Source organism: Ranitomeya variabilis, chromosome 1 (assembly GCF_051348905.1).
Source record: "Ranitomeya variabilis isolate aRanVar5 chromosome 1, aRanVar5.hap1, whole genome shotgun sequence".
Classification (NCBI taxonomy): domain Eukaryota; kingdom Metazoa; phylum Chordata; class Amphibia; order Anura; family Dendrobatidae; genus Ranitomeya; species Ranitomeya variabilis.
Window position 1 is genome coordinate 165154926 of NC_135232.1, and position 25783 is coordinate 165180708.

General features: G+C 44.6%; 2 protein-coding genes across 4 annotated transcripts in view; both read left to right on the plus strand.

Annotated features, from left to right (window-relative positions):
- The window catches only part of APC (APC regulator of Wnt signaling pathway), a 170991-nt gene that overhangs the window by 95366 nt on the left and 49842 nt on the right, over positions 1 to 25783 (plus strand). For all 3 annotated transcript variants that reach the window (XM_077290378.1, XM_077290389.1, XM_077290400.1), the window contains 5 exons: positions 4771 to 4855; positions 14213 to 14414; positions 15103 to 15211; positions 16316 to 16429; positions 20932 to 21015. In XM_077290378.1, the coding sequence (XP_077146493.1) occupies positions 4771 to 4855; positions 14213 to 14414; positions 15103 to 15211; positions 16316 to 16429; positions 20932 to 21015 (594 nt within the window). The remainder of the gene's footprint in view (positions 1 to 4770; positions 4856 to 14212; positions 14415 to 15102; positions 15212 to 16315; positions 16430 to 20931; positions 21016 to 25783) is intronic.
- LOC143793613 (uncharacterized) lies at positions 4888 to 7805 on the plus strand. Its single transcript, XM_077280675.1, has 5 exons — positions 4888 to 4896; positions 5958 to 6029; positions 6230 to 6422; positions 6582 to 6738; positions 7390 to 7805. The coding sequence occupies exons 1-5, from the start codon at positions 4888 to 4890 to the stop codon at positions 7697 to 7699; spliced, it is 741 nt and encodes a 246-aa protein (XP_077136790.1). The 3' UTR covers positions 7700 to 7805.

Here is a 25783-nt window from a genome sequence, read left to right on the forward strand (position 1 = left end):
GGCAGGTGTCAAACAGTCGGGGCAGGGTCCTTCTCTGCCCCTGTTTATTTTGAGGCTTGCTGTCAGATAGAATGATGAGATGATAGACCGGGTACACCCAGATAGGGTACACCTTGTCATGGCCTGATCGCTTTCACACTTTTTTTAAAAAAATTAAAATAGTCTTAACTAAGTGCTTTACATATACTATTACTACTATTAATTTACTCTCTGTGTGTTTGTTCATTGTTTTTATCCTAGATTTTGTCTAGTAATACCTTATGCAAATGCCCCCCCCCCAAAAAAAAATAAAAAAAATAAAACCTAAGTAGTTTAAAGATGTTTTACAGGCAAAATAAACATTGACCTAAAGAACTAAATATATTAAAATAAAAAAAACCATAAGTAACAGCACCCACATGTATCCAGGCTGCTCCATGGTCTGTGCAGAGACAGGATCACTGATGTCACCATTTCATATGCAGTTGGACCACAACGGTGATTGACTGCAGCGGTCAGGTGTCTTTGGGCAGCGCGTCATTGGATGCTTTATGATGATGTGCTTCTCAAAGTCCCTTGACCGCTGCAGTCAATCTTAGGGGACAGCGGGTCAGTGGAGCTTTGACATCAGTGCAGCCTCTGCTGAGTCCACGTGATTGCCAGTAGGGGGAGTATCACTGTGGTTTTTACATATCCAGTCCCTTGGGTTACATTTTAATTTTCCTGGACAAGGCCTGCAGTTACTGCAGTTTAGGGTCTTTGCCCTCCTTCTGATTTTCTGTGCTGGCACTCTTCGCCTTTCTTGCGTTCTTCGGCAATCGGCTATTTTCTGGTTTCTGTGTGTTTGCTAGGGAAGCCGCATAGTGAAGGTCTGGCTGTGTATGGTTTGTCACATAACCTCTGTGGTGCCCCATCAGATATTCAGACACGGCACTCTGTAAGTGCCGGCGAGGCAGGATATCCTCATTTTTGAGAATTGGTTTCCTTAGGCTGTCGGAGAAGAAGCCAGCATGGAATGCCTGACACTGGGGACGTTGTAGTGGGGAGAAGGTGCAGGATGTGTGCACATGAATAGGGCTGTTGATGATTAGTTTTTCCGTAGATGCAGCATAATGCGTCGATCAGGACCTGGTCCCAAGATCAGCCTGAAATGTTACCCCCGACACTGGGGGAGCAGCGTGCATGTACTGTATGTGATGCCTCCCATCACCCAGCGGGCGCTAGTGTGGCAGTACACGCCGGGGTTTCTTTTACTCTATGGCTAAGCTCCGCAGTTGGCATTATTGCATTCCATAAAAGAATAATATAAACTCTTTGTATATGGGTGGCAGATATGGCTTCTGTCGCATACTCCCATTAAGTGTAAACGCCAGGCCCCAAAAATGCTTGGTTTTTATTGCAGCATTTTTTTATTTTTATTTTTTTTACATTTTTTGGTAATTTTCTTTAATAACACTTTACCAGTCTTATAAAGAAACCTATGGTAACAATGTCATGTCCAAATATTTTGCGTTTTGAAAAAAAAAAAATCACAAACTAAAATGCTTCATATGTGTATCACAGATCAACGATATAAGAAGAGAAAAGCCAATCTTCATGTAGCGGTGATATAGTCCTTCCATCCCCCGCGGGACGGTCAGGAGCAATTCCCTATATTGTGTGGGCTCACATGGACACTCCCTTGAAAACTTTCATTCTTCTTGAAGGGACAGACCAGTATTCTTCCCTTTTTATACATTTGTCTCCAGTATAAGATGGATGTGTGTCTTGTTTCTTTGTGCAGGGGTTTTGTCTTTCTGTGCCTATCGCAGTCTGTCTAATGCCGGTGCGAACCTATCCTTACATTCAGGGATGCACTGCTGCTCCAAGGAAAAAAAAGCCCTAACATCACAAAGACTGTATTTTTCTACAAGTACCAATATTTAAGGTGAATATGTACTAGGTTTTTGAATCCCCATCTGAGAGCAGCATGATGTAGGGGCGGCAGAGCCCTGACTCCAGCAATGTGTCACTTACTGGGCTGTTTGCTGTAGTTTTGATGAAATCCCTGTTTTTTCTGCTGCATATCTAGCAGTTCTCTGAAAGCGGAGCTCTGTATAACCCCCCCACACACACACACACCCCTGACTGGAAGCGGTGTACCCTGTATATAGGCAGAAAGCTGCCAATCAGTGGTGGGGGCGGGGTTATACACCGCTCATGAATATGGAGGACTACCTGGCAGCGGGTTTACTAGTCCTCTAGTGATAATCTCCTGCTGATAAAACAGTGATTTTTATCAAAGCTACACTAAGCTGCCCAGTAAGTGACACATCACTGGAGTCGGGGTCTCTATATTATGCTTCTTTCAGATTAGGTGGCAAAAACCTGGTGACAGATTCCCTTAAAAGTCCAGATTGCCTTGGGAAGACTGTAAAGCCAGGCTCACACTTTGGTTTGTGTTGCAGGTTCTGTACCACAAATCCATGGTCCAGTACAGCCAAGTAAAAGTGAATGAGATTTACAGAACTCCATTCCCTTGTTGTGGATCTGTGACATTGTAGAAATTGGACTTATTTTGTGGATTTTGACTCTGCAGCAGGTCCATTATCTTTAGGCTGATTTTTTGCCATTAATATCAATGCATTTTGAAACCCGCAGTTGTGGATTTCCTTGTGTGTTTCAATGGCCAAGCAATACAATATGTCACTAGCACAATCCGTGCTTCACATTAATGTCCAAAAAGTAAATGGACACATTAAATGTGGATTTGGGTGCAAACTGATTGTAAATCAAATCTGCGACCAATCCGCGATGTCGCGTGTGCCGGAGATGAAACTCACTTCCTGGGAATAGAATGCTCCTTTGGCTGATCCGCGCATAAATGGCCTCTGACTTGCAGTTTGTCGCTGACTTGCAGTTTGTCGCTGACTTGCACACTCGGGTAGTCGGTGGTATACAGCTCGCAGCCCTGCCAGCATACCAGACACTGGTTATTTCTCTGCTCCCTCTCCAGCTGGGTATAAATCGCCATCCTTTTGCTACCAAATGTCTCCGATTTTGCTTTCCTGAGAGGCATTGCCAGCCTGGCGGGTCCATGCCCGGATCATTTTGGGCTGTAGCGCCCTCTAGTGATCACACGGCCTTAGTTAATCCATAAACTGTAACGTGTAACAAATAAGGATTTCTGGTGCTAGTTGAGCGTCCGCTTTATCGTCCATCCAGATCATTGCAGTCCTCTTACCTTAGGTGCCGCTGAGACCCCGGCTGCCCCCACCTCATCTCTGTCTCTACTGCCATATGGGGGAAATGTGACCCCGCTAGTGACATAAATTGCTGAATTCTTGCTGCTGTTGCGGAGCTGTGAGGTTTTATTATTTAAGCTGTAAAAAATGCAGCCGAACATTTCTGCCATGCTTGTAGTGATGCCGGGAACAGAGCGGGATTGTCTGCTGGAGCCTAATTCCTCGCTTCCTGACCAGTAACAAACCTCATCCTGACAACTGCTGGTATTGAATGTCTCGCTGTATGATGACGACACAGATTGGCTGCTGTGTGCCAGTCCCCAGCTGTGCCGGCCACATCTCGGTGAGAACGTCCGCATCCAGAGAATGGCCTCTGCAATTACCAAGTGACATACTCCAGGAAACCTGCGCAATGCCCTGTGCTGGACCTCCGGGGCACATCCATCCAGGTGATGGTCATGTAAAGTAATATGGTGACTGCATCCAGTCCTATTGACATGAATGGGGCTTTACCACAGGGGGCCGGGATGTAAAGGAGAGGTTGCCTGGTGGTCCTTTTATTCTCAGGATCAGGGCTTGTCCATGATTAGACAAACATGGCAGGTTTCCTCCATAAACGGCTCCACACGTGGCGTGTCCTTGGAAGAAAGCAGTCTTGTGTTTATCTCCTAGTCCCCCCATGTCTCGCTGCTAGGCCTTCAGGGTCACACATCCGTGCTCGTATTAGATGATCAGCCCACCTCCGGCATGTATACCTCTGGTCAGTAGACATGGCGGGCGGGCCGGCGGTCTGATGGCGGCCTTATACATGATGTACTGTGGACAGCGGCCTATCTCTGGTTGCTGGAGACATTGGAGGAGTGTAACATTTTCGGCTTCCTCTGACAAGGCTGCAGGATATTGGGTTTCATTAGACAATTCCCTAATCTTTTCCTAAGTGTTGTGAACATTGTGTATTAGGAGAAAATGACGTTCTATCAAGGCTTTGGTTATCGCAGAATCCCGTGCAGGGAGAAGTATGCTCAGTACTGAGGTAGAAGGACTGGCGTGGCGCTGTGCCAGTGCTCCAATATCTTCTATTAGTGTGTAATGCAGAGTCCCGTAGGAGCAGGCTGAGCGCGATCCTGTTTCTGCACTGTTGCATCCAGGCAACCAAAGACTGCGGTGCAGCGTGCGGCTCGGGGTGCGGCTCGGGGTGCAGCGTGCGGCTCGGGGTGCAGCGTGCGGCTCGGGGTGCAGCGTGCGGCTCAGGGTGCAGCGTGCGGGTCGGGGGTGCAGCGTGCGGGTCGGGGGTGCAGCGTGCGGCTCAGGGGGTGCAGCGTGCGGCTCGGGGGGTGCAGCGTGCGGCTCGGGGTGCAGCGTGCGGGTCGGGGGTGCAGCGTGCGGGTCGGGGGTGCAGCGTGCGGCTCGGGGGGTGCAGCGTGCGGCTCGGGGGTGCAGCGTGCGGCTCGGGGTTGCAGCGCGCGGCTCGGGGGTGCAGTGTGCGGCTCGGGGTGCAGGGTGTCTGAGCTATGAGTGCATTATGCTGGTTATCGGGGTGCTGATTGTGCTGCACTCTCTACTGCAGGAGGTTCTCAAACACCTACAAGGAAGCATTGAGGATGAAGCCATGACGAGCACTGGGCAGATCGATCTCCTGGAACGGCTGAAAGGTAATCCCTCAACTAACACTTTTATGGCTGCGATGTGTAAAGTATGTGGTGTGATTTCTGCGCGCTCATCTCCTGCACAGTCAGGACTGGTGACGGACTGATCGGTCCTCGCTGCAGGCAGGGTGCTTCGGCTGCAGGACCGTTCTGCATTTTCCAGGTGCTGCTTTGTAATTTGGCGCAGGATTTTAATGCAGCTTCATATCTTCATATTCCTTCAGGGGATGGTGCCACCCAGTGAATGTTTGTTTTTTTTCTGTGATAAATCTCAAAAAATTTTTTTCCAATTACAACCGTTAACCCCACTGTGATCAGGTAAAAAGTGCCTTAAGGCTTTTTCCCACCATGAGTCTCTGACATTGCGTATTTTTACTGCTTCAAATATGCAGCGTCTTAGGCCGCTTTCACATTTGCGGTTGTGTCCGCAGCGTTTCATCCGCAAATATCCGCATGCGTTGTGTATTCCTATCTTTAACATTATCGACGCATGCGTTTTTGTTTGTTCGCGTTTTGCCGCGTTTGACGACGCATGCGTCGTCTGCGTCTTGGCGCGGAAATGCAACATGTAGTAATTTTTAGAGGCGTCAATTTGCCGCCTGGAAACGTATGCGGCTGATTGTGTAAGGTTTGCGCCAAAAAAACGCATTGCAGTCTATGTAAACGCATGTGTTTTCCAGCACATGCGTTTGGTTGCGTTTGCCGACGCATGCGTCTCAATTGAGAAAAACATGTCTAGACACTGATAAGCCACCCCCCACATACAAGGTGATAAAGGGAGGAAGTGGACATTTGCAGGTCACTACTCAGCAGACTGTCTTGCAGACTAGACGCCTCACCAACCCTTGGAGCAGCAAACAAGCCTCTGAACTATGTGAGTATATCCTATCCAATGCATTTCTTTTCTATAATCTGTGTCTATATGCCCTAATTTCTGCCATTTCTTTCTTTCTGCACGCATCAGAATGTCGTCTTCTTCTTCTGATGAGGAAACGCCTGGGCCTGCACAAGGGGAACATGTCAGCGAAGTGAGTATTCACCTCCTCAGATTGGTAAGTATTCACTGTCACATCTACACATATGACAATGTATATTTTCCTTTTTTCAGACCACCTCTTCTACAGCGGAAGAGACTGGGCAGGAGCAGCGTAGTCACGGTCGGGTGGCACGGCGGCAGCGTGTAAGTATACCTGGCTGACTGTTTATTGTATCCTCACTTTACAATTCTTGAATCTTCATTTCTTTCTACTTCTCTCTTTCTTTCTCTTTTGCTTCAGCACCAGTGTTTTTTTTATTTCAATATTCATGCCATTCCTCTGATTCTGTTTTCTGTCTTCCTTATGTGAATGTCTCCAATATTAATGTCCTTTTTGTTTTTAGGTTCCAGAAGGGGATGAGGACCTCATAGAGAATGAACACCTCATCTCCCTGGTCCATGAGCGAGTCCCATTGTGGGACACCCGGGATCCACTGCACGCCAACAACGTGACGATCCGGCGGCTTTGGAATGAGGTGGCCACAGCGTTGTGGGATGGCTGGGCCAATGCCCCGGCTCGGGTCCGTTCTGCATTTGGTAAGTATCGCAATGCAGTGTGATGTAGTCAATACCTTGTCCATGCTCACACAACTGTGTATGTTGAGAGAAAGTCATTACTTTTTCACAGCACACACAGTTGTGTGACCACGGTCAAAAGACCATTGTCCTAACTATTATGTTTTGTTTTGTCAACAGTGTCAAAAGTCAGAACACGTTGGCGATCGATGAAGGACCGCTTCAACAAGGACCTGCGCCAAGAGAGCCGGCTTCCAAGTGGTTCTGGAGCAAGGATACGAAAATACAAGTACCACCGCATCCTTGCATTTTTGAGACCGGTCCTTGCACGAAGAACGTAAGTATATTGGTTAAAAAAGAAAAAAAAAAGTTTTGTATAATGCTAGCTTTTTTGGGTCACTATTTTGAATCAGTATTTGGAATCCGAAACCATGAGTGATTGATATATGCAGAAGTGGGGCCCGTGTTCTTTGAATACTTTTCCTCACATAGTTCCACTCCAGGTTTTGGCTTACCAATACTGATTGGAAATATTGATCAAATACTGACAGTGTGACGGCAGCCTACACAACAGATCTATAGTCATCAAGTCAGATGTCAGAAATAATGAATTCATGATGCAAATGGCTCCTGAATTCATTGTTCCTGACACTTGTCCTGGTGAGTATAGATGTGCCTTGTATGACCTCCATCGTCCATTTGATTATACATGTGGCTTGTATAGAGATATGGCTTGTATCGCCTCCATCGTCTCTTCATATTTTACATCAGCATTTTTAATCCAAAACAAGGAGTGGTTGATGCATGCAGAAGTTGAGCATGTGGTTTTATGAAACTTTTCTTCCTACTGTTGTACTCCTGGCTTGCAAATTCTGATGTAAAATTCACTCCAAATAGTGCTAGTGTGACCTTTCCCTATCTGAATGTTTATATAACTCTGGAGTTATCTTTTTGTAAATGTTTTGTATTAATTTTTTTTTTTTCACAGCACTTGGAGCTCCACTGTTGGCCCAGGTTCTGGAGCGGTCCTTCATCAGTCAGCCACGGACCCGTCCCAGCCATCCTCCAGCGCTGCAGCAAGTGGGCCTGCCACACAACCTGGAGACCAGGAAGCTGGTCAATCAGGTGTTCCCCTTCCCCAGTCCTCTGCCTCTAGCCAATTTTTTATGGGCTCATCCCGGCAGCGGCAGAGGGCCGCGGACAGGTCACTCATGCCCGAGTTTTTGCACTTGAGCTCGGTCTTCCACGAGGGACTCAAGGCGATGGTGACCGACTGGATACTGCCATTAGTCATATGAGCACACCTATCCAGGAGGTTACCACAGCCCTTGCCCAAGTGAAAGACGGCCTCCAGAGGCCAGCACATCATTTTTTTAATCAGATGGAACAGGGCATGTCGGAACACTTTAGTCCCGATCTCCAGATTACTGTTATGCAGGCCTGCAATGCTGCTTACGTGCAGGCTATGCAGCAGAGTCGGTATTTTCAGCAGACAGTGGGGGCATTTCCACCAGTGCCCACACTGTCACGCTTTACGTCAATGCCGACATCTGCTGCATACCACTGCACGGCCACCTCCATTCCAAACACTGCCGGACCGTATTATAGCACCACCACCATGCCCAGTGCAGTGGGTCAGCCCACCGCCACCACCATGACAACTGCTGCTCCTGCTTGGGCCTCCTCCACTGCCACCACCATGCTGCCACCGCAGGACCCAGGCCTGGCGTTCCCCGCCACCACCACAAGAGTGCCGTTGCCGGACCCTGCCCTGGCATTCCCCGCCACCACCACAAGAGTGCCGTTGCCGAACCCTGCCCTGGCGGTCCCCGCCACCACCACAAGACTGCCGTTGCCGGACCCTGCCCTGGCGGTCCCCGCCACCACAACAACTAACCCGCGCCAACCAAAGAAAGGGAAAGGCAGAACAAAGCCAAAAAAAAACATAGCTATCCCTCACCTCCCAATGTGTCTGTAATGTCTGGTTTGTCTCACCCTTCCAGTGTGTCTCAGCCCTCTCATGTGTCTAGCCCAATCCTTGAATTTCCTGACCCCAGCAGTTTTATAGTGCCTTCTCCTGCCACCCCTATGTTTGCTACAATAAGCCAGACCTCACAGCTCGACACCCCACAATATCGGCACTCAACCCCAAGCAGGCGCAGTTAATTTTTTTGTTTTTGTTTGTGTTTAATAAACCTGTGTTTTGCCCCAATAAGGTTTGGTTAATTATGTATTTCGCCGCCGTCAACACACACCGTGCGCCAATAACAAACAATGCGTTGAACACTTTATTGGGGGCCACCTCCAATCTCCAGTACTTATTTAGCAGAACACTGAAGCTTGGTGTGTGTTTGGTTGAGAGATATGAGGTTGACCCCAAAAATAACAATTGTATTTTCTCCAAAAACACTTCTTTCTGTTTACTCCATGACTTTTTGTCGCCCACAGAAGACAAAATGGTGGTAATACACAGCACAACTATACTCAACAGGTCGTGTCTTATCAGAATCATTATTTATGACCCCTGAACTGCTGATTTGAGAAATGCATTGTATTAACCTCCATTTTATCTTCTTGGTACATTACATATATTTCACACAAAGTGAAGGGACAATGTACGTCATACATGGCATATCTATACTCACCCGGACAAGTGTCAGGAAAAATGAATTCAAGAGCCATTATCATCATGAATTCATTATTTCTGACACCTGACTTGGTGACTATAGATCTGTGGTGTAGGCTGCCGTCACACTGTCAGTATTTGCTCAGTATTTCACAGCACTATTTGTAAGCCAAAACCAGGAGTGGAACTATGTGAGGAAAAGTTCAATAAACACATATGCACCACTTCAGCATTTCACTTCCACTCCTGCTTTTGGCTTACAAATACTGATGTTAACTACTGGACAAATACTAACAGCCATCGTCTATACAGTCTACGGCAAATAGCTACTGGTGAACCAAGACAGGACGCAATGACGTCAGCAACCTAAGCCCAAAAACCCAAAGTGGTTTGTTAAGGAAATAGATAGGAGACATGGTGAAGAAAGTAAAACACAATTATTTTATTAGAAAAAACATTAACATTTCAAACATAACTTTACAGACCCGAAGCCAGCAGTACATTTACACCATATTGTCCTGCCATGGCACACGTCCAATGTCAGAATCAAAAAAGGCAGCAAATTGGTCCCGCATGTGGCCTACTTCAACTGTTGACCGCAGCGGGTGATGACGGTAATCAGGCAAAGGGTTTGCAACAGGTTCATCAAGTTCTATGGTGGGTTGCTCCTTAGCCAGAATGAAATTGTGGAGAACCACACAGGCTTTAACCACCTCATCCACTGTCTCCATTTTTAGATTTATGGCAGTTGCTAGAATGCGCCATTTGGACACCATAATCCCAAAGGCACACTCTACTGTTCTGCGGGCCCTGGTTAGTCTGTAGTTATAGATCCGTTTTGTGCGGTTCAAGTCCCGACTTGAATAGGGCTTCAGGAGATTTTTACTCATCTGAAAGGCCTCATCCCCAACCATAACAAATGGCAGCGGTGGGCCTTGAGTGTAGGGGAGTGGTCGTGGCTGTGGGAAATTAAAATTTTTGTCATAAACACGTCGGCCCTTATCAGAGTTTTTAAAAGTCTGTGAATCGTTGCCACGGCCAAAAGCACCAATGTCCACAGCAATGAAACGACAGTCCGCATCGGCTATTGCCATGAGAACTACTGAAAAATATTTCTTGTAGTTGAAGAACTGTGATCCCGTTCTGGCTGGTTTGATAATCCGGATGTGCTTCCCATCCACCGCACCCAAACAGTTGGGAAAATCACAAACAGTCCAAAATTTTTCCTCAATTTCCTTCCACATGTCCTCCGTGGGTATGGGTATAAATTCCTCACGGAGAATGGTCCATAAAGCCCGGCAGGTGTCAAAAACAATTCCGGACAGCGTGGAAATTCCAAGGCGATACTGGAAATGAAGGGATGACAAGCTCTCTCCAGTTGCTAGAAATCTGTAGAAAGAATAAATAATTTACAAAAATGCCAAAAAATACATGTCAGACCTGCAAAAATTATGGCTATCTTTTGTTTAGAATTATTACGTACCTTAAGGTAACCAGGAGACGTTCCTCTGGTGGAATGGCTCTACGGAGCTGTGTGTCCTGTCTCCGGATGGCTCCTTGGACGCGATCAAGCAAATCCCGGAAAGAGTCTTGTGACATCCTGGTATATTCCGGGAATTTGTCCGGGTTGTCATTGAGCTCGCCATACAGGGTGTGATATGCACCACGGCTCTCCCGCAGTTCTACAATGGGGTGTTGCCAAAACCGCCTACGCCGTGTCCTTCTCTGTCTTTCCCGGTTTCGGTGTTGCTCCCAAGCAAACGCACACGCCAGAAAAATCTTGATGCTTAGATCCAGTTTGAAGTAAAAGCTATCCATGTGAAGATCCATCTTGTCACAGGATACAGGAGCAAAATCTGAAGGTTTCAGCTGTCCTAGGGTCTATATATAGATATCCCATAATACACGCCCTCTGTAGTCCCATTGGCTGTTTCTTGTGCTCTAGATTTTTCTCCTGAAAATTTTTTCAACATGCGCACAAAAAACGCAAACGCATGGAAAACCAAGAAAAAGCATGTAAACGCAGCTTTTTAATGACGCATGCGGTAACCGTATGCGGTTTTAAAACGCCGCGTTTACACGCATTTTCTTGCGTTTTTCGTGTCCTTGCGTTTGCGGATTAAATGCTGCAGATTAAAACGCAAATGTGAAAGTAGCCTTAGGCTATGTGCCCACGTTGCGTTTTTTAAGTTTTTTTGCTGCAATTTTCCGTGGTGGAAACGCTTAAAAAATGCTTACAAATAGCATCCCATTCATTTCTTATGCATTCCGCAATTGTTGTGCCCATGATGCGTTTTTTTTTCCATGGCAGAAACGCATCGCGTAAAAGAACGCAGCATGTTCATTATTTTTGCGGAATCACGGCAGTTCCGCAACCATAGACATGCATTAGAAATCCGTTTGAAAAACGCATGGAAAACGTGGTAAATACGCCGTAAAAACACATATAAACCGCGTCTAAATCCGCATGCGTTTTTCCTGCCAATGGTATGCAGAATTGAAGCAGAAAATTGTGCTTCTATTCTGCAACGTGGGCACATAGCCTTACAGATCCAGCAAAGCGGATGGGATTTCTAGGACTCCTATGCCCGCCGTACATTGTTATATGCAGCGAGAACTGGCCGGCGGTGCTGGTTTCATATCTGCAACATGGTTGTTTCTCCTGTGGGTGCTCTGAGCTTTATGTGCAGAAACTCCGCAGGTAACAAACACCTATGCATTTTTAGTGCGTTTCTGCTGTGAAAATGCATGAAATCCACAGATAATTATATCATAATTATATCAATAAAGTTTTGTCACAGCAAAATACCAGGAAGTATGAAAAATACTACAGCTTTATTTAACACTTGACATACCAAAAACAGACAAAAACCACAGTATCTAAAACGTGATAAAGGCACCTGTGAAAAAACGCACGCAAAAACTCAAGTATCATAATATGTCTAGAAATGCTACAATATCATATCAAAAACTCACCATATACTCATCGTGGCAATGTAACCTAAAGTGAATCTGTCACCTGTTTTTTGCTACCCCGTCTGAGACTAGCATGATGTAGAGGCAGATTAGCTGATTCCTGCGATGTGTCACTTACTGGGATCCATGATGTAGTTTATTATTTATTTAATAAAATCACTGCTTTCTCTGCTGCAGATCTAGCAGTTCTCTAAATGCTGAGCTCTGTATGACCCCGCCCACACCACTGATTGGCAACTTTCTGTGTACACTGTGCATAGGCAGAAAGCAGTCAATTAGTGGTGGAGGCAGGGTTATACAGAGCTCTTCTGATGAATATGGAGGACTACATGGCAACAGGTTTACTAGTCCTTTAGTGATGATCTGCTGTTGATGAAAGTGATTTTATAAAGACTACACTAAGCAGCCCAGTATAAGACACAACACTGGAATCAGGTCTCTGTCTCAACGTTAGGTGGCAATAGCTTGGAGATCCCTTTAAAAAGGATATTTAACCAGTTGTTGGCAGCACCGTGAGAGGAGAGCTACTAGAAGTGTTTGTAATGATACAAAGTTCACCTCTGCTGTACTGCCCTTCCCCCAACACTGACTGCTGATATGAAAGCTGAAGAAGCGCTAGTTATCACACTCAGCTCTGCTGTCCACCAGGCACAATGGCATCACATACAGCTCTGTAGTAGGGAGAGCAGACTGTCTGTCATTACATGTCTCACACAGGAGAAAGCCTGTTCAAAGCTATTGTGGTGGAGTGTTCTACTCTCCCCCGGTCTACCTCATGAAGGGGAAGAAGTACAGACCCACTAAGACAAATCTCTGGGCTTGTAAATGATAACCTAAACTTTACAAGCGATTATCTCTGCAACAGAGAGAAGTTCCTCCACCTTTTCCATACACCTGCACCAGTTGTGTGAATAATACACACATGTATAATACATGTATTGGTAAGAGGTTAATATTACTCTAAAAAAGGCCAGAAAAGAGTTTAGGTGCCTTTTTGGGGGCAGATTTCCATTGTAAATGAGGAATATTATAGGAGTGCCATTTACAGGAGAACTGGCTCGCTGCCATAGCGTCAGTCACTGATAGAGCTGCAGTACGGCTGTGCCGAGGATACAAACGGCAGGCATGTGACCGGCGAGTCTGGTGGAAGCAATGACCTTGTCCATTACATAGCGCTCATTGAACATTGCACAGGCTGGAAGAAATCCGCTATAAACCACATTTATCCGACCTGATTCTGCGAGATGGCAAAAGCTTAATGCAGCAATGTCAAAGTCTTCACTGCAGAATCTGGATCTGCACCACCTACATGTTCTGCTTGATTTCAGAACCAGCTAATGTGTCCCATGCTGGCGGTCACTGCTACTCTGCAGCTCTGCCCCACTGCCTACATTCTCTTATATACAGGCGAGTGGAGTGATTTCTACCATTGTGCAGGCCACCCAATAACTATATGTGCAGAAAAAGCATTTTTTTGCACCAGCAATAAAACACATTGTCCAGTAAAAAACAGTTATCGCTTATCCACAGGACCCACACCTATCAACAGATAAGGGAATTTTTATAACAAATGTGGAGATTTTATCCCCATTACAAAATGGAGCAGCAGGTCAGAAGGCCAATTGACACTCCATTAATTTTATATGAACTGCCTGAAAAAGCTCCATTCTTTCCCAATGGAGCAAGTGCACTGCCACTCCATTCACTTTATAAGGACTTCCTGAAAAAGCCACATTTGCAATGAATGGAGCTGTGATTGAGCAAGTGCACTGTTACTCCATTCTAAGCACAGATCAAAGTTCCCTATTCTCCCGATCGGTATCCACCAACATATCAATAAGTTAACACTTAATAGTTGTTCTGGCAGGTCTGCTGGTCACATGCAACTCATTTGCCTTAGCCCTAACCTAACTTGTAGGACAGCTTGTTCATTATCATGGCAGGCACGTATGATAACTAAAAAGATCTTCAAGAATTGCCACCCAGATTGTATAAAGCCCTGAAAATGAATATAATGCTGCCTTATTAAGCCAATGTTTTCCAGTTTTCTTCTCCACAGATAGTATACTGGCATATTTGTACTGCTGCTACACGTAAACCTCACGTAATTTTCCTGACCTGGACTTGGCTTATATTATTATTATTATTATTATTTTTTTTTTTTACGTTTGAGGAAAATATTTATTTTTATTTTATTTTTTCTTTCTAGAATTAAATTTGGATGGCAGTAACTTCCCTGGGGTCAAAATGAAATCGATAATGTCCCTCCGTTCTTATGGAAGCAGAGAAGGTTCCCTCTCCGGTCACTCAGGGGAGTGCAGCCCTGTCCCAATGGGCTCTTTCCCAAGGAGAGGCATTGTCAATGGGAGCAGAGAAAGCAGCGGATACATGGAGGAGCTAGAAAAGGAGAGGTAAATGGCAGCTGTGACACTACCTATTCAGTATGGGCTAGCCAGTGAAGTCGTATAGCCTTCAGTTATTAAGGTGGACATAATGACAGAAATGACTGAGTATATGAGCTTGATGGGTATGTCTGCATGGGAGTCCTGTCCTAAATGATTCAGCTTTCGTGTTTCGTTACCCCCTTACTTGTGTGATTCTTCCTATATAAAACCTAGGAAACGTCCTGATAGGTCAGATAGCTTTGTGTGAAGTTAACCCTAGCGTGCTGTGATAATATTTCTTGAGAACAATTCCTGTGTCCTCAGTGCCCAGAACAAGTGACAGGAGTGTGTCCCTGCACTCTCGCCAACTGTATGGTCACAGCAGGTTCCCAACATCTAGTCCCATAATACCCAGCGGTGCCATCTACAGCTGACCGCCACCTGTAGGCCAAGTGATGCCAGCACAGCAATGGCTTCTACATGAAATGATCAGATTTGGCTTTTCTGCATCCGGCTTGTTAACAATTAGTTTTGCCTTTTGCCTTCCATAGACTATAATAGCATAGTGTTCTTAGTGCAGGCCGGCCATTATGTGAAGGTGTGCAGAAAAGGCATCGACCGGCTTACTGTCGATCATAGATTTCCCGGTACTGTACAACGTCAGCGTTAATAATTTTATCCAGTCATTACATATTTATATTGCTTTGCTGTTTAGGTCCTTACTTATTGCCGAGCTTGAAAAGGAAGAAAAAGAGAAGGACTGGTACTACGCCCAGTTACAGAATCTCACCAAAAGAATCGATGGCCTCCCTCTTACCGAAAATGTGAGTGTCAGCAAATGGGCTTCAGCTCGAATAGTCTAAAGTGCAACTGTGTGTATTTCTTCTGTGCCTGTAGTCATATTGAATTCCCACATTTACAGCTCTGCTTAATAACTATTTGCAGGCTGGGGCGATCTGATAACAAGGCAGCAGAGAATCTCAAATTCTTGTTCTTTTTTGCTGCTGAACCAGCAGGACACAAGCTATCGCTTACGGCAGCCTGTCGTTTCCTGTGGTGCAGCAGACCGGGACTATTAAATATCCAGGCTTCCATGCCTAAAACCTGCTGCTGAATAAAGTGTCTATATTCCCTATGGCGAGCAACGTCTTCCGTGTTCTAGGCTGTACTAGATAAATACTATCAGCACCGGCACCTTCAGTCTCCTCTAGCCTTGACGCCACAGGCCCCCAGTGTGCATGCATTATAGACACTGGATATGTCCGTACTTCTGCCGGTGAGAATTTGCTCTTTGCTGGAGGTTTGACCATCACAGATCTCAGGAACAGGGCTCAAATACCCGTATGAGTGGAACAGAGGCTGGGCATGCCATAAATTCTCTATAGGATTGCCATAAAAAGCTGAGCTCTGTGCTCCGCTATGTGCGACAGGTCGAGGCTGAATATTTTGGTATTGTGCATTTCTAGTCACCATTTTAGTCAGCTGGGGCTTTTCCCAGGTGTTGGACTCCCACCGGTCACTAAGTAATAACCTGTCCTGCTGATAACCGCTGAGGATGGGAATAACCCTTTAAAGGGAACCTGTCACCCCCAAAATCGAAGATGAGCTAAGCCCACCAGCATCAGGGGCTTATCTACAGCATTCTGTAATGCTGTAGATTAGCCCGGGATGTATCCTGAAAGATGAGAAAAAGAGGTTAGATTATACTCACCTGGGGGGGCAGTCCAGAATGCTGTAGATAAGCCCCTGATGCCGGTGGGCTTAGCTCATCATCGATTTTGGGGGTGACAGGTTCCCTTTAAGTTCTCCTCCATGCAGAGTCTGCACTGATATATTGCAGATACTATAGCTAACCTCATGCTGTTCCTATGTAGCCCTCATCAATGTACTACACTCCGTGGTTACAATAATGTTTTTCATTCCTTCAGTTCTCTATACAAACTGACATGACCAGAAGGCAGCTAGAATTTGAGGCCAGACAGATTAGAGCTGCGATGGAGGAGCAGTTGGGGACCTGTCAGGACATGGAGAAACGAGCACAGGTATGTTATTGTTAAACTATAACGTTCAGAATTAGTATCGCCCAGTGTGAAATCCTACAGCTTCTGATGTCACATTTAACATCTCTTTGGCCCTGTTCAGATGTGACAGATTTGTAAAGGATTTGAGTAGTGGGATACACATCAAACATCCGCTTAGTGCGAGCAGAAAACAGAGCGGTAATCCGAGCATGATGTGAATGTTTAAATGGACAGAACTGTGCAGAATCGTCTTGGATTTTCACTGTGGATTTCATTCTTTGTATTATCCAAGACACAGTCGAAACGTAGAACATGCAGACTTTGTTGTGAATTCTCAGCAAAATCTGGTGCAAAAAATATCCGCCACATCTGGGCGTCCGAGAACCCCTGCATTTTTACCAGCTTGTATTGTTAGATTGTTTTATTCATACTTTGTTAGATCAGTGTATAGAATAAAGCAAACCTAGACATTTAGGAGTGTAACGTAAGGTTTCAGGTTATATATTATTTCATACACATTCTTTTCTGTTTTATTTTTTATTAAATTGATCTCTGGCTTAGGCTATGTGCACACGTTGCAGAATTGCTGCGGAAATTTTCACGGCAATTCTGCAACTTCCTGCCGCGGGTATGACGCATGCAGAATTGGCATGCGTATTCCCGCTAATCACTAGCATTTTGCAAGCGTAATTAGCCCGGATGAAGTAGCATCACGCAAGACCGCTACATCATCACAGGTCATTGTCGCAAGGCATTACTGGGAACGGGAGTATCGTAAGGAGCAGGAAAGCTGCCGGAAGGTGAGAATATCACGACTTTTTATTTTAATTCTTTTTTTTTTTTTTTTATACAGGTATATGGTTCCCAGGGCCTGGAGGAGAGTCTCCTCTCCTCCATCCTGGGTACCAACCGCACGTGATCCGCTTACTTCCCGCATGCTGTGCATAGCCCCATGCGGGAAGTAAGCGGACCAATGCATTCCTATGTGTGCGGAGTCGAATGAGCATGCTGCGTATTTTTACGCGATGCGATTGAATTCAATGGGCTATGTTGTGTATGCGTTTTCGCTGCGATTTTGCGGTGAAAAAAACGCATACAATCTGCAACGTGTGCACATAGCCTAAAAGGGAACCTGTCATGTTGAAAATGGTATCTGATATGCAGGATGTCATAGAGCAGGAGGATCTGGTATTGTTATACAGTTTTTGTGGGAAAACCTTCAGTAAAACTTATGTTATTCATTAAAATCCCTGGTGTTTCTCTGCACATGAGTCCATTGGGCGGTCCTACTAGTGATTGACAGTGTTACTTGTATGACTTAAAAGGAAAAGAATCCAGCTCAACGATGCAGTGAAAGATCCGTAGCTTTATTTCATGATCATGATCATGATTAAGGGTGCTCAGTCACCGGAAACGCGTTGATCTTGGTTTTAATGTGCTGATGTTTTGTCCTCACACGCTATTTTGAAGTGAAATAAAGCTACGGATCTTTCACTGCATCGTTGAGCTGGATTCTTTTCCTTTTATGTTTGCCTACGCCCTGACACAGCGGTTCCGTGCTCCGAGCCTCCGGGAATGTCGATATGGTGAGCTGGACTTTGTTTTTTCTTACTTGTATGACTGCACACACAGATTGCTGTCAATCACTAGAAGGATCCTCCCATTTGACTCATCTATAAATACACCAGAGGTTTCAATGAATAAAATACATGTTATACTAAATTGTTTCCAGCAAATCTATATATCATTCTGCTCAGCTTCTCCTTCTCTATACCATGCTGTCCACACACCTACAAGTTCCCCTTAAAGGGACTCTGTCACCTGAATTTGGAGGGAACAATTTTCAGTCATATGGGCGGGGTTTTCGGGTGTTTGATTCACCCTTTCCTTACCCGCTGGCTGCAATATTGGATTTAAGTTCATTCTCTGTCCTCCGTAGTACATGCCTGCACAAGGCAATCTTGCCTTACGCAGGCGTGTACTATGGCCAATGATATCCTTTCATGGAAGAATTCACAGCTGAGATTATTTAGGCATTTTGGGCGACCAAGTGCATCCAATGGTTCAAGCACTGTTCCCGGAGGGGAACGCCATCTTTCAGGATGATAATGCACCAATTCATACAGCTAGAATCGTTAAAGCATGGCACAAGGAACATTCTAATGAAGTTGAGCATCTCATCTGGCCCTCACAATCCCCAGACCTCAACATTATTGAGCATTTATGGTCGATTTTAGAGATTCAAGTTAGACGTCGATTTCCGCCGCCATCGTCGCTCAAAGAACTGGTGGGTGTTTTAACTGCAGAATGGGCTAAAATTCCTTTAGAAACAATTCACACCTTGTATGAATCCATACCTCGGAGAATTGAGGCTGTAATCGCCACAAAAGGTGGACCTGCACCATATTAAACTAACTTTTGTTGATATTTCCAGGTGTTTCCATTATTTTGTCCAACCCCTGTACATCAATCACAACATTTAAAAGGCAGGCAGAGGGAGAGGGCCCCTTCTGCCCTCTGATTCATGCCCCACGATGTCATCGTGAGGGGTCGATCGTTGCCAGGGTGGACCTATGCTGTCATCACGACATCCGGGTCACCAAAACTTATGACACCATGCTCAGAGCATAGTGTAAAATGCTTGTATGTGCAGCACTGACAGTTTATGAAGCATAGCAATGCTCCTGCTTTGCTATGCTTTATAAGCGATCACCGTTGTCAAAGTGAAAGTCCTATAGTGGGACCAAGTTAAAAAAATAAATACATTGTAAAAATATATAAAAAATAAATCACAAAATAATAAAGTAAAAGTAATATATATTGTACCTAGAAATAAAATATTTTTATGGAAAAAAATATACATTTTTGATATTGCAGCATCCGGAACTAACCGACCTATAGAACTGCCCTACTAGTTAATCCCTTCAGTGAACACCATAAAAAAAAAAAAAAAAAAAAAAAAAAACTGAGGTAAAAACAAATCTTTATCAAACCTCTGAACAAAAAGTGGAATAAAATGCTATAAAAAAAGAATGTCGATAATGGTACCGCCGAAAATGTAATCTTGTCTCTCAAAAAACAAGCCACCATACAGCTCAATCAGCGGAAAAGTAAAAAAGTTATAGCTCTCAGAATAAAGCGTTGCAAATATAATTATGTTTTCTATAAAATGTAGTTTTTATTGTATAAAAGCGCCAAAACATAAAAAAATCTTTAAATGTGGTGTCTCAGTGATCGTACTGACCCGAAGAATAAAGCTGCCTTATCATTTTTAATACACGCGGAGCAGCATAAAAAAGCAACAACAAAAAAAATCAATTCCTAAAATTGCTTGTTTTTGTTCACTTTGCGTTCCAAAAATCACAATAGAAAGCGATCAAAAAATGTCATGTGTCCGAAAATGGTATCAATAAAAACGTCAACTCGTTCGCAAAAAACAAGCCCTCACATGAATGTCAGCCAAAATTTGGAAAAATTATAGCCATCAAAATATGGGGATTAAAAAAAATTGTTTTTTAATAAAAAGCGGCTTTTAGTGTGTGACAGCAGCCAAACATAAAAACCGGATATAAATCTGATGTTGCTGTAATTGCACTGACCCAAAGAATAAAGTTGTCTAATCACTTACACTGCACAAGGAATGGAGTAAAAAATAAATAAAACCAATTCTTCACCTGCTGTTGATTTGTTCATTTTGCCTCCCAAAGATCGCAGTAAGGCTCGGCTAGCATTTATCCTGCGCTCTTCGCTGAGCACTTACATCAAGGTTTCCGTGTAAATCTCTGAAATATGTGATTCAGATGGAACCCCCGGTGGAAGATTCCCTATAAAAATGCAGATGGAGGCACAGATGGAATACTGTCTGGCCTATGATTCGGTGTTGTCCGTCTTTTTAGGCGTGCATAAAAGTGCCGTCCGCCACAGTTTTGTGTGTTTCTGAAAAGTACACACCGCTGATCAGAGGCCAGACGGAGCCCAGAGTAACTGCTGCCTCTTTATAGTGAATATACCCCTCGGAGGGTTACATCTTAATCGCGTGACTCAGAGATTTAGATGGAAACCCTAAAGTAAGTGCTCAGCGTAGTGCGTAGGATAAATGTGATCCTCAAATGTTATATAAAATGTTTCCAATAAAAGCTTCTCTGTGTGAAAATGTAATTTTTGAACATATATGGGGTTTCTGTGTAAGCAGGAGAAATTGCACAACAAATTTTGGGGTCCAATTTCTGCTGCTTGGCTTTGGCCTCACTTGGCTTTGTTTTGTTGAGTACTGGGTACAATGCTTATGGCAGTGTCGTATTTACTTGGATGGCAGGCACTGAATCTAACCCCCTAGGCTCTGGGTTTGCTGGCTGTGTATTGGGGGTTCTTGCAACCGTCTCATGACTGAGATAGTTAAATTTGTTCTACAACTTTAACTAATTACACTTCACACTCGGCAATTTCTGTCCAGTGCACACACATATTAATGGTAATAGCCTGGCCACGTCCGAGATTTCTCATTTGGATTTTTCTTTCTACAGTTAAGAGTTGCTCGTATTCAGCAAATTGAAAAAGACGTCTTCCGGATAAGGCAGATGCTACAGGCCCAGAACGTAGATTCTGAGGTTAGTGAATATCTGACATTGTTCACACCACATTTTTGCCATACAGTTATGTTTTATTTTTTTTTCCTGCTTGTTGCAAAAAAAAAAAAAAAAAAAAAGGTATATCACTGCAAATGATAAAATAATGTCACCAAAACTGCAGGACAGGCCGAATACTGAGAGGGTTGCTTAAAGGTGGTGACAGATTCTTTTTACGGACATTGACGTGATTGTGCTTGGGCAGGCCACGTACAGCAGTAGTAATACAAGCTAGAATAAAAACTATCCATAGAAATAATTATTAATACATTGGGTACTTGGTTGACCTTTTTTTTTTTTTTTAACAAACCATCCCACTGTGACAAGATGTACCCAATCAGGATGGCCTTATGTAATATCTCACCTTGCTATGTGCCAGCAAATAGACGGGGTCAGAGCGGGATCTGACCCCGGCTGTGTTTAATTACCTGCCTATGGAAAGCTGAGCAGAAAAAAAGTGCACGGCCCAGGGGGGCGGCCAAAACCCCAAAGAACAATCCCCCCAGCACACACCTGTCGGTATAGGTGCAGTGTGTAGGTGCGTGCTGTGTAAGCGATGGACAGCATACATTCAGGATGTGTCAGGCCGCACATAGTAAGCACATGAGAGGCATAAGCCAGCCACAGTGCTGCCCTGAAGGATGTGTGCAGGAATTTCCGGTTTCCCTAGGTCTTCTCTCATGCATTGTTTACCCTTCATATTGAATATAACAGGTGAGATGCCTTACAGAATCCTGCTGGTTGCTATCGGAGTGTAATAGAAAATAATTGCTGATAAGAGGACCAGCTGTATTAATAGTATGAAATAAGCAAAACCTGTCCACTAGTGATGAGCGAACGACCTGGGATAAGGTGTTATCTGAGCATGCTCATGTGCTAACCGAGTGTCTTCAGCATGCTCAAATAATATGTTTGTGTCCCCGCGGCTGCATGTCTCAGCTGTTTGACAGCCGCAGCACATGCAGGGATTGCCTAATAAATAACACCTTATCCCAGCCTGGTCACTTATCACTAATGTCCACATCATAGAAATATCTGCACCATGAATAAAGAATGCAGAACACCGTGGTGACTCGTGTAGCGCTGTAAGCTCTGCAACCACTGCCTGTGCACCCAAGCTCCAGAGTCATACTTGCCCAAGTAGCCATCCTTTTTCTCTTTAACCCATTAACACAATATCACATATATACGTGATTGCGGGGGTGATGGCGTGTGGAGAGAGCTCAGGAGTGGAGCACTCGCCACACGCCGCAGCAGATGCTGGCCATATTACACAGCTGGCATATGAGCTTAACAGCAGTAACCAGAGCTCTGATTGCTGCTGTTAACCATTTCTGTCTCCGACAGCGATGTTTGCATGGACTACAATGCTATGTGCTCCTGCTCACCGGCTCCATGCAACATGATTGTGTTTACCATGGCAGGCAAGGCATTGCTGAAGGCCCATGTAACTGCCATCTTGGTAGTACTGTGAAGCCCAGCCATGTGCTGAGCACCATAGAAAACCCAAGTTTCTCACTGTACACTGTAATACTGTAGTGTAAGTGATTTAGTCCTAGCCGGACTAAAAAGTGAAGTAAAAAAATTAAAGTTTTCAACGTATTAAAAAGAAATAAAAATTAAAATCACGTACCTTTTCACCCATTAAAAATAAATTAAATACCAAAATAAACACATTTGGTATAGCCACGTTTATAAAAGTCCTGTCTATCAAAATCTTAATTAAGCCATATGGTTAAAGCAAGCAAAAAAAAATGAAATACTGTATATACTAGAGTTAAAGCCGACCCGTGTATAAGTTGAGACCCCTAATTTTGCCACAAAAAAACTGGGAAAACTTAATGACTCGAGTATAAGCCTAGGGTGGGAAATGCAGCAGCTAAAGGTAAATTTCAAAAATAATAATAGATACCAATAAAAATAAAATTAAGACATCAGTAGGTTAAGTGTTTTTGAATATCCACATTGGATCAGGAGCCCCATATAATGCTCCATACAGTTCATGATGGGCCCCATAAGATGCTCCATACAAAAAATATGCCCCATATAAGGCTGCACAAAGATGAATAATAGCCTCATAAGATGCTCCATATTAAAATATGCCCATATAATGCTGCATAAAAGGTTAATAATGGCCCCATAAGATGCTCCATAGAATAATATGCCCCATATGCTGCTCCATAAAGGTTGATGGCCCCATAAGATGCTCCATAGAATAATATGCCCCATATGCTGCTTCATAAAGGTTGATGGCCCCATAAGATGCTCCATAGAATAATATGCTGCATATGCTGCTGCTGTGATTAGAAAAACAAATTTTTAAAAAATGACACACTCACCTTTCATCGCTGCGGGCCAGGTGCCGGAGTCGCCGCTGGCTCAGGCCCCTGGCACTTGCGATATTCACCTGTCCCCGTTCCACCGCCGCGCGCCACTGTGTCTTCTGGGTCTCTGCAGTGACTGTTCAGGCAGAGGGTGTGCACTAAACACGTCATCGCGTCCTCTGACCTGAACGTCACAGCCAGAGGACACGGAAGACACAGCGCGGCGGTGAAACGGGGACAGGTGAATATCGCATTGCTCACCCTCCCCCGTCATAAGCCCTCTTGGCGCAGTCTGCAAGTCCCTGCTTCTCTGATGGTCTCCGGCGCGCGCCGGAAGCTTGTTCCTGTGTTCAGCGGTCACACGGTACTGCTCATTAAAGTAATGAATATGCGCGCCACGCCTATGGGAGTGGAGTCGCGTCCATATTCATTACTTTAATGAGCGGTACCATATGTCCACTGAACTCAGGAAGAGCTGCAGACGCCGGAGACCATCTGAGAAGCAGGGACGTGCAGAGACTGTGCCGGGAGCAGGTGAGTATGATGTGACAGCCGCCACTCCTGCCGCTCTCCCTCCCCCGCCGACCACCTGGGACAACGACGAGTATAAGCCAAGAGGGGCATTTTCAGCCTAAAAGAAATGGACTGAAAATCTCGGCTTACACTCGAGTACATACGGGTAATTGGAATAGCATTTTTTCACCGAAACGCGCGTCGGGGAGTGGCACATCCAGGAGACGGCAGCACTACAGGTAATACCTGCTCTAGGCAATTTATTCAAAGACACTGCTTTCTAAATTTATGATTTATCATCTGTGACTTTGTTCATAATGCCTAGATCTAATTAGCAGGTACCTGTGTACATACTTTCATTCCCAGCGTATATTTGGCTGCACATTTGCACTTTATATTGTCACTTTAGCCGCACTTTCCAGCACTTGTTGCATTTTACGCTGGTATATTAATATATACACACCTCCTATTGCACTTGCAGTTACTATGTGCACTTCAGCCTATAAAGCACTTTAGGCCATTTTTAAAGGTGTACCGCCATATACATTTTATTTTCCTTCCCTTTGTATATTCATTATTTTAGCGTGTGTATACACATTTTTCAGTTCTGTGTTGGGTTACATATATTTATTTATTTATTTGTATCACACCATCATTTTACTATAGCAGGACTGTTTATCGCTCTGTCTCCTTGGTATTGTGCCCTCTTTTGGTTTCTTTTCCCCCTACCATTTGGTGTATTCTTTCACAAATAAAATTATTTGAATTTACTGTTTGGGCATTAGTACGGTTTTTGTGTTCTTGTGTATATTGCTTCCGATTTGTCCATCATTATGTCCATTACGGGATACATACATATATATAATTTTTGACTGTGTACCAAATACTCCATCTTTGTTGATTATCTTACCTAGTGAATTTAGTATTTATGTATCCCTTGCCTTGAGTTTTTATTTAATTCACCGCAGTCAGTGTCCGCTTCCATACTCCCCTCCAGTCACCGCTCACACAGGGTTAATGCCAGCGGTAACGGACCGCGTTATGCCGTGGGTAACTCACTCCGTTACTGCCGCTAATAACCCTGTGTGACCAAGTTTTTACTATTGATGCTGCCTATGCAGCATCAATAGTAAAAAGATCTAATGTTAAAAATAATAATAATTAAAAAAAATCATATAGTCACCTTCCGCCGCCTTTCCCGCTCCTCGCGACACTCCGGTGACCGCTCCATGCAAGCGGCAGGTTCCGGTCCCAAGGATGGTATGCGAGAAGGACCTGCCATGATGTCACGGTCATGTGACCGCGACGTCATGGCAGGTCCTGCGCTCATAACAACCCTGGGACCGGAAGTTTCCGCGTGCACCGCACACAGGGCCAGGACTTCAACGGGCCTTCGGAAGGTGAGTATATGTTTATTTTTTATTTTAAGTCTGTATACTACGTGGCTCTGTGCTGTATACTCCGTCGCTGAGCAATATACTACGTGGCTGGGCAATATACTACGTACATGGCTGGGCAATATACTACGTGACTGGGCAATATATTGCGTTGCTGGGCAATATACTACTTCGCAGGGCAATATACTACGTGGCTGGGCAATATACTACGTGGCTGGCCAATATACTACGTGGGCTGTGCAATATACTACTTGGACATGCATATTCTAGAATACCCGATGCGTTAGAATCGGGCCACCATGTAGTTGATAATAAACCGCATAGAAAATCCTCGGTCTCCTGGAATCTTCAGTTGGTATTCATCAGCAGCGCAGTTAACCCCCTTTTTCCTGAATTGCTTTTCTAGGAGGAGCAGGCACTGTGCAGGGAATAGAGCTGGAGTGACATAGGATTCTGATCTACAAATAGCTCTCCAGCCTCATTTGCTTAATCATTTATTCTCTTATTAGTCAGTAA

Bases quoted from the DNA above. Each gene is read 5' to 3' on its own strand.
- LOC143793613 (XM_077280675.1), top strand. The intron at 6,423-6,581 runs GTAAGTATCGCA...TTTTGTCAACAG, and splicing joins TCGGGTCCGTTCTGCATTTG to TGTCAAAAGTCAGAACACGT. The intron at 6,739-7,389 runs GTAAGTATATTG...TTTTTTTCACAG, and splicing joins CCGGTCCTTGCACGAAGAAC to CACTTGGAGCTCCACTGTTG.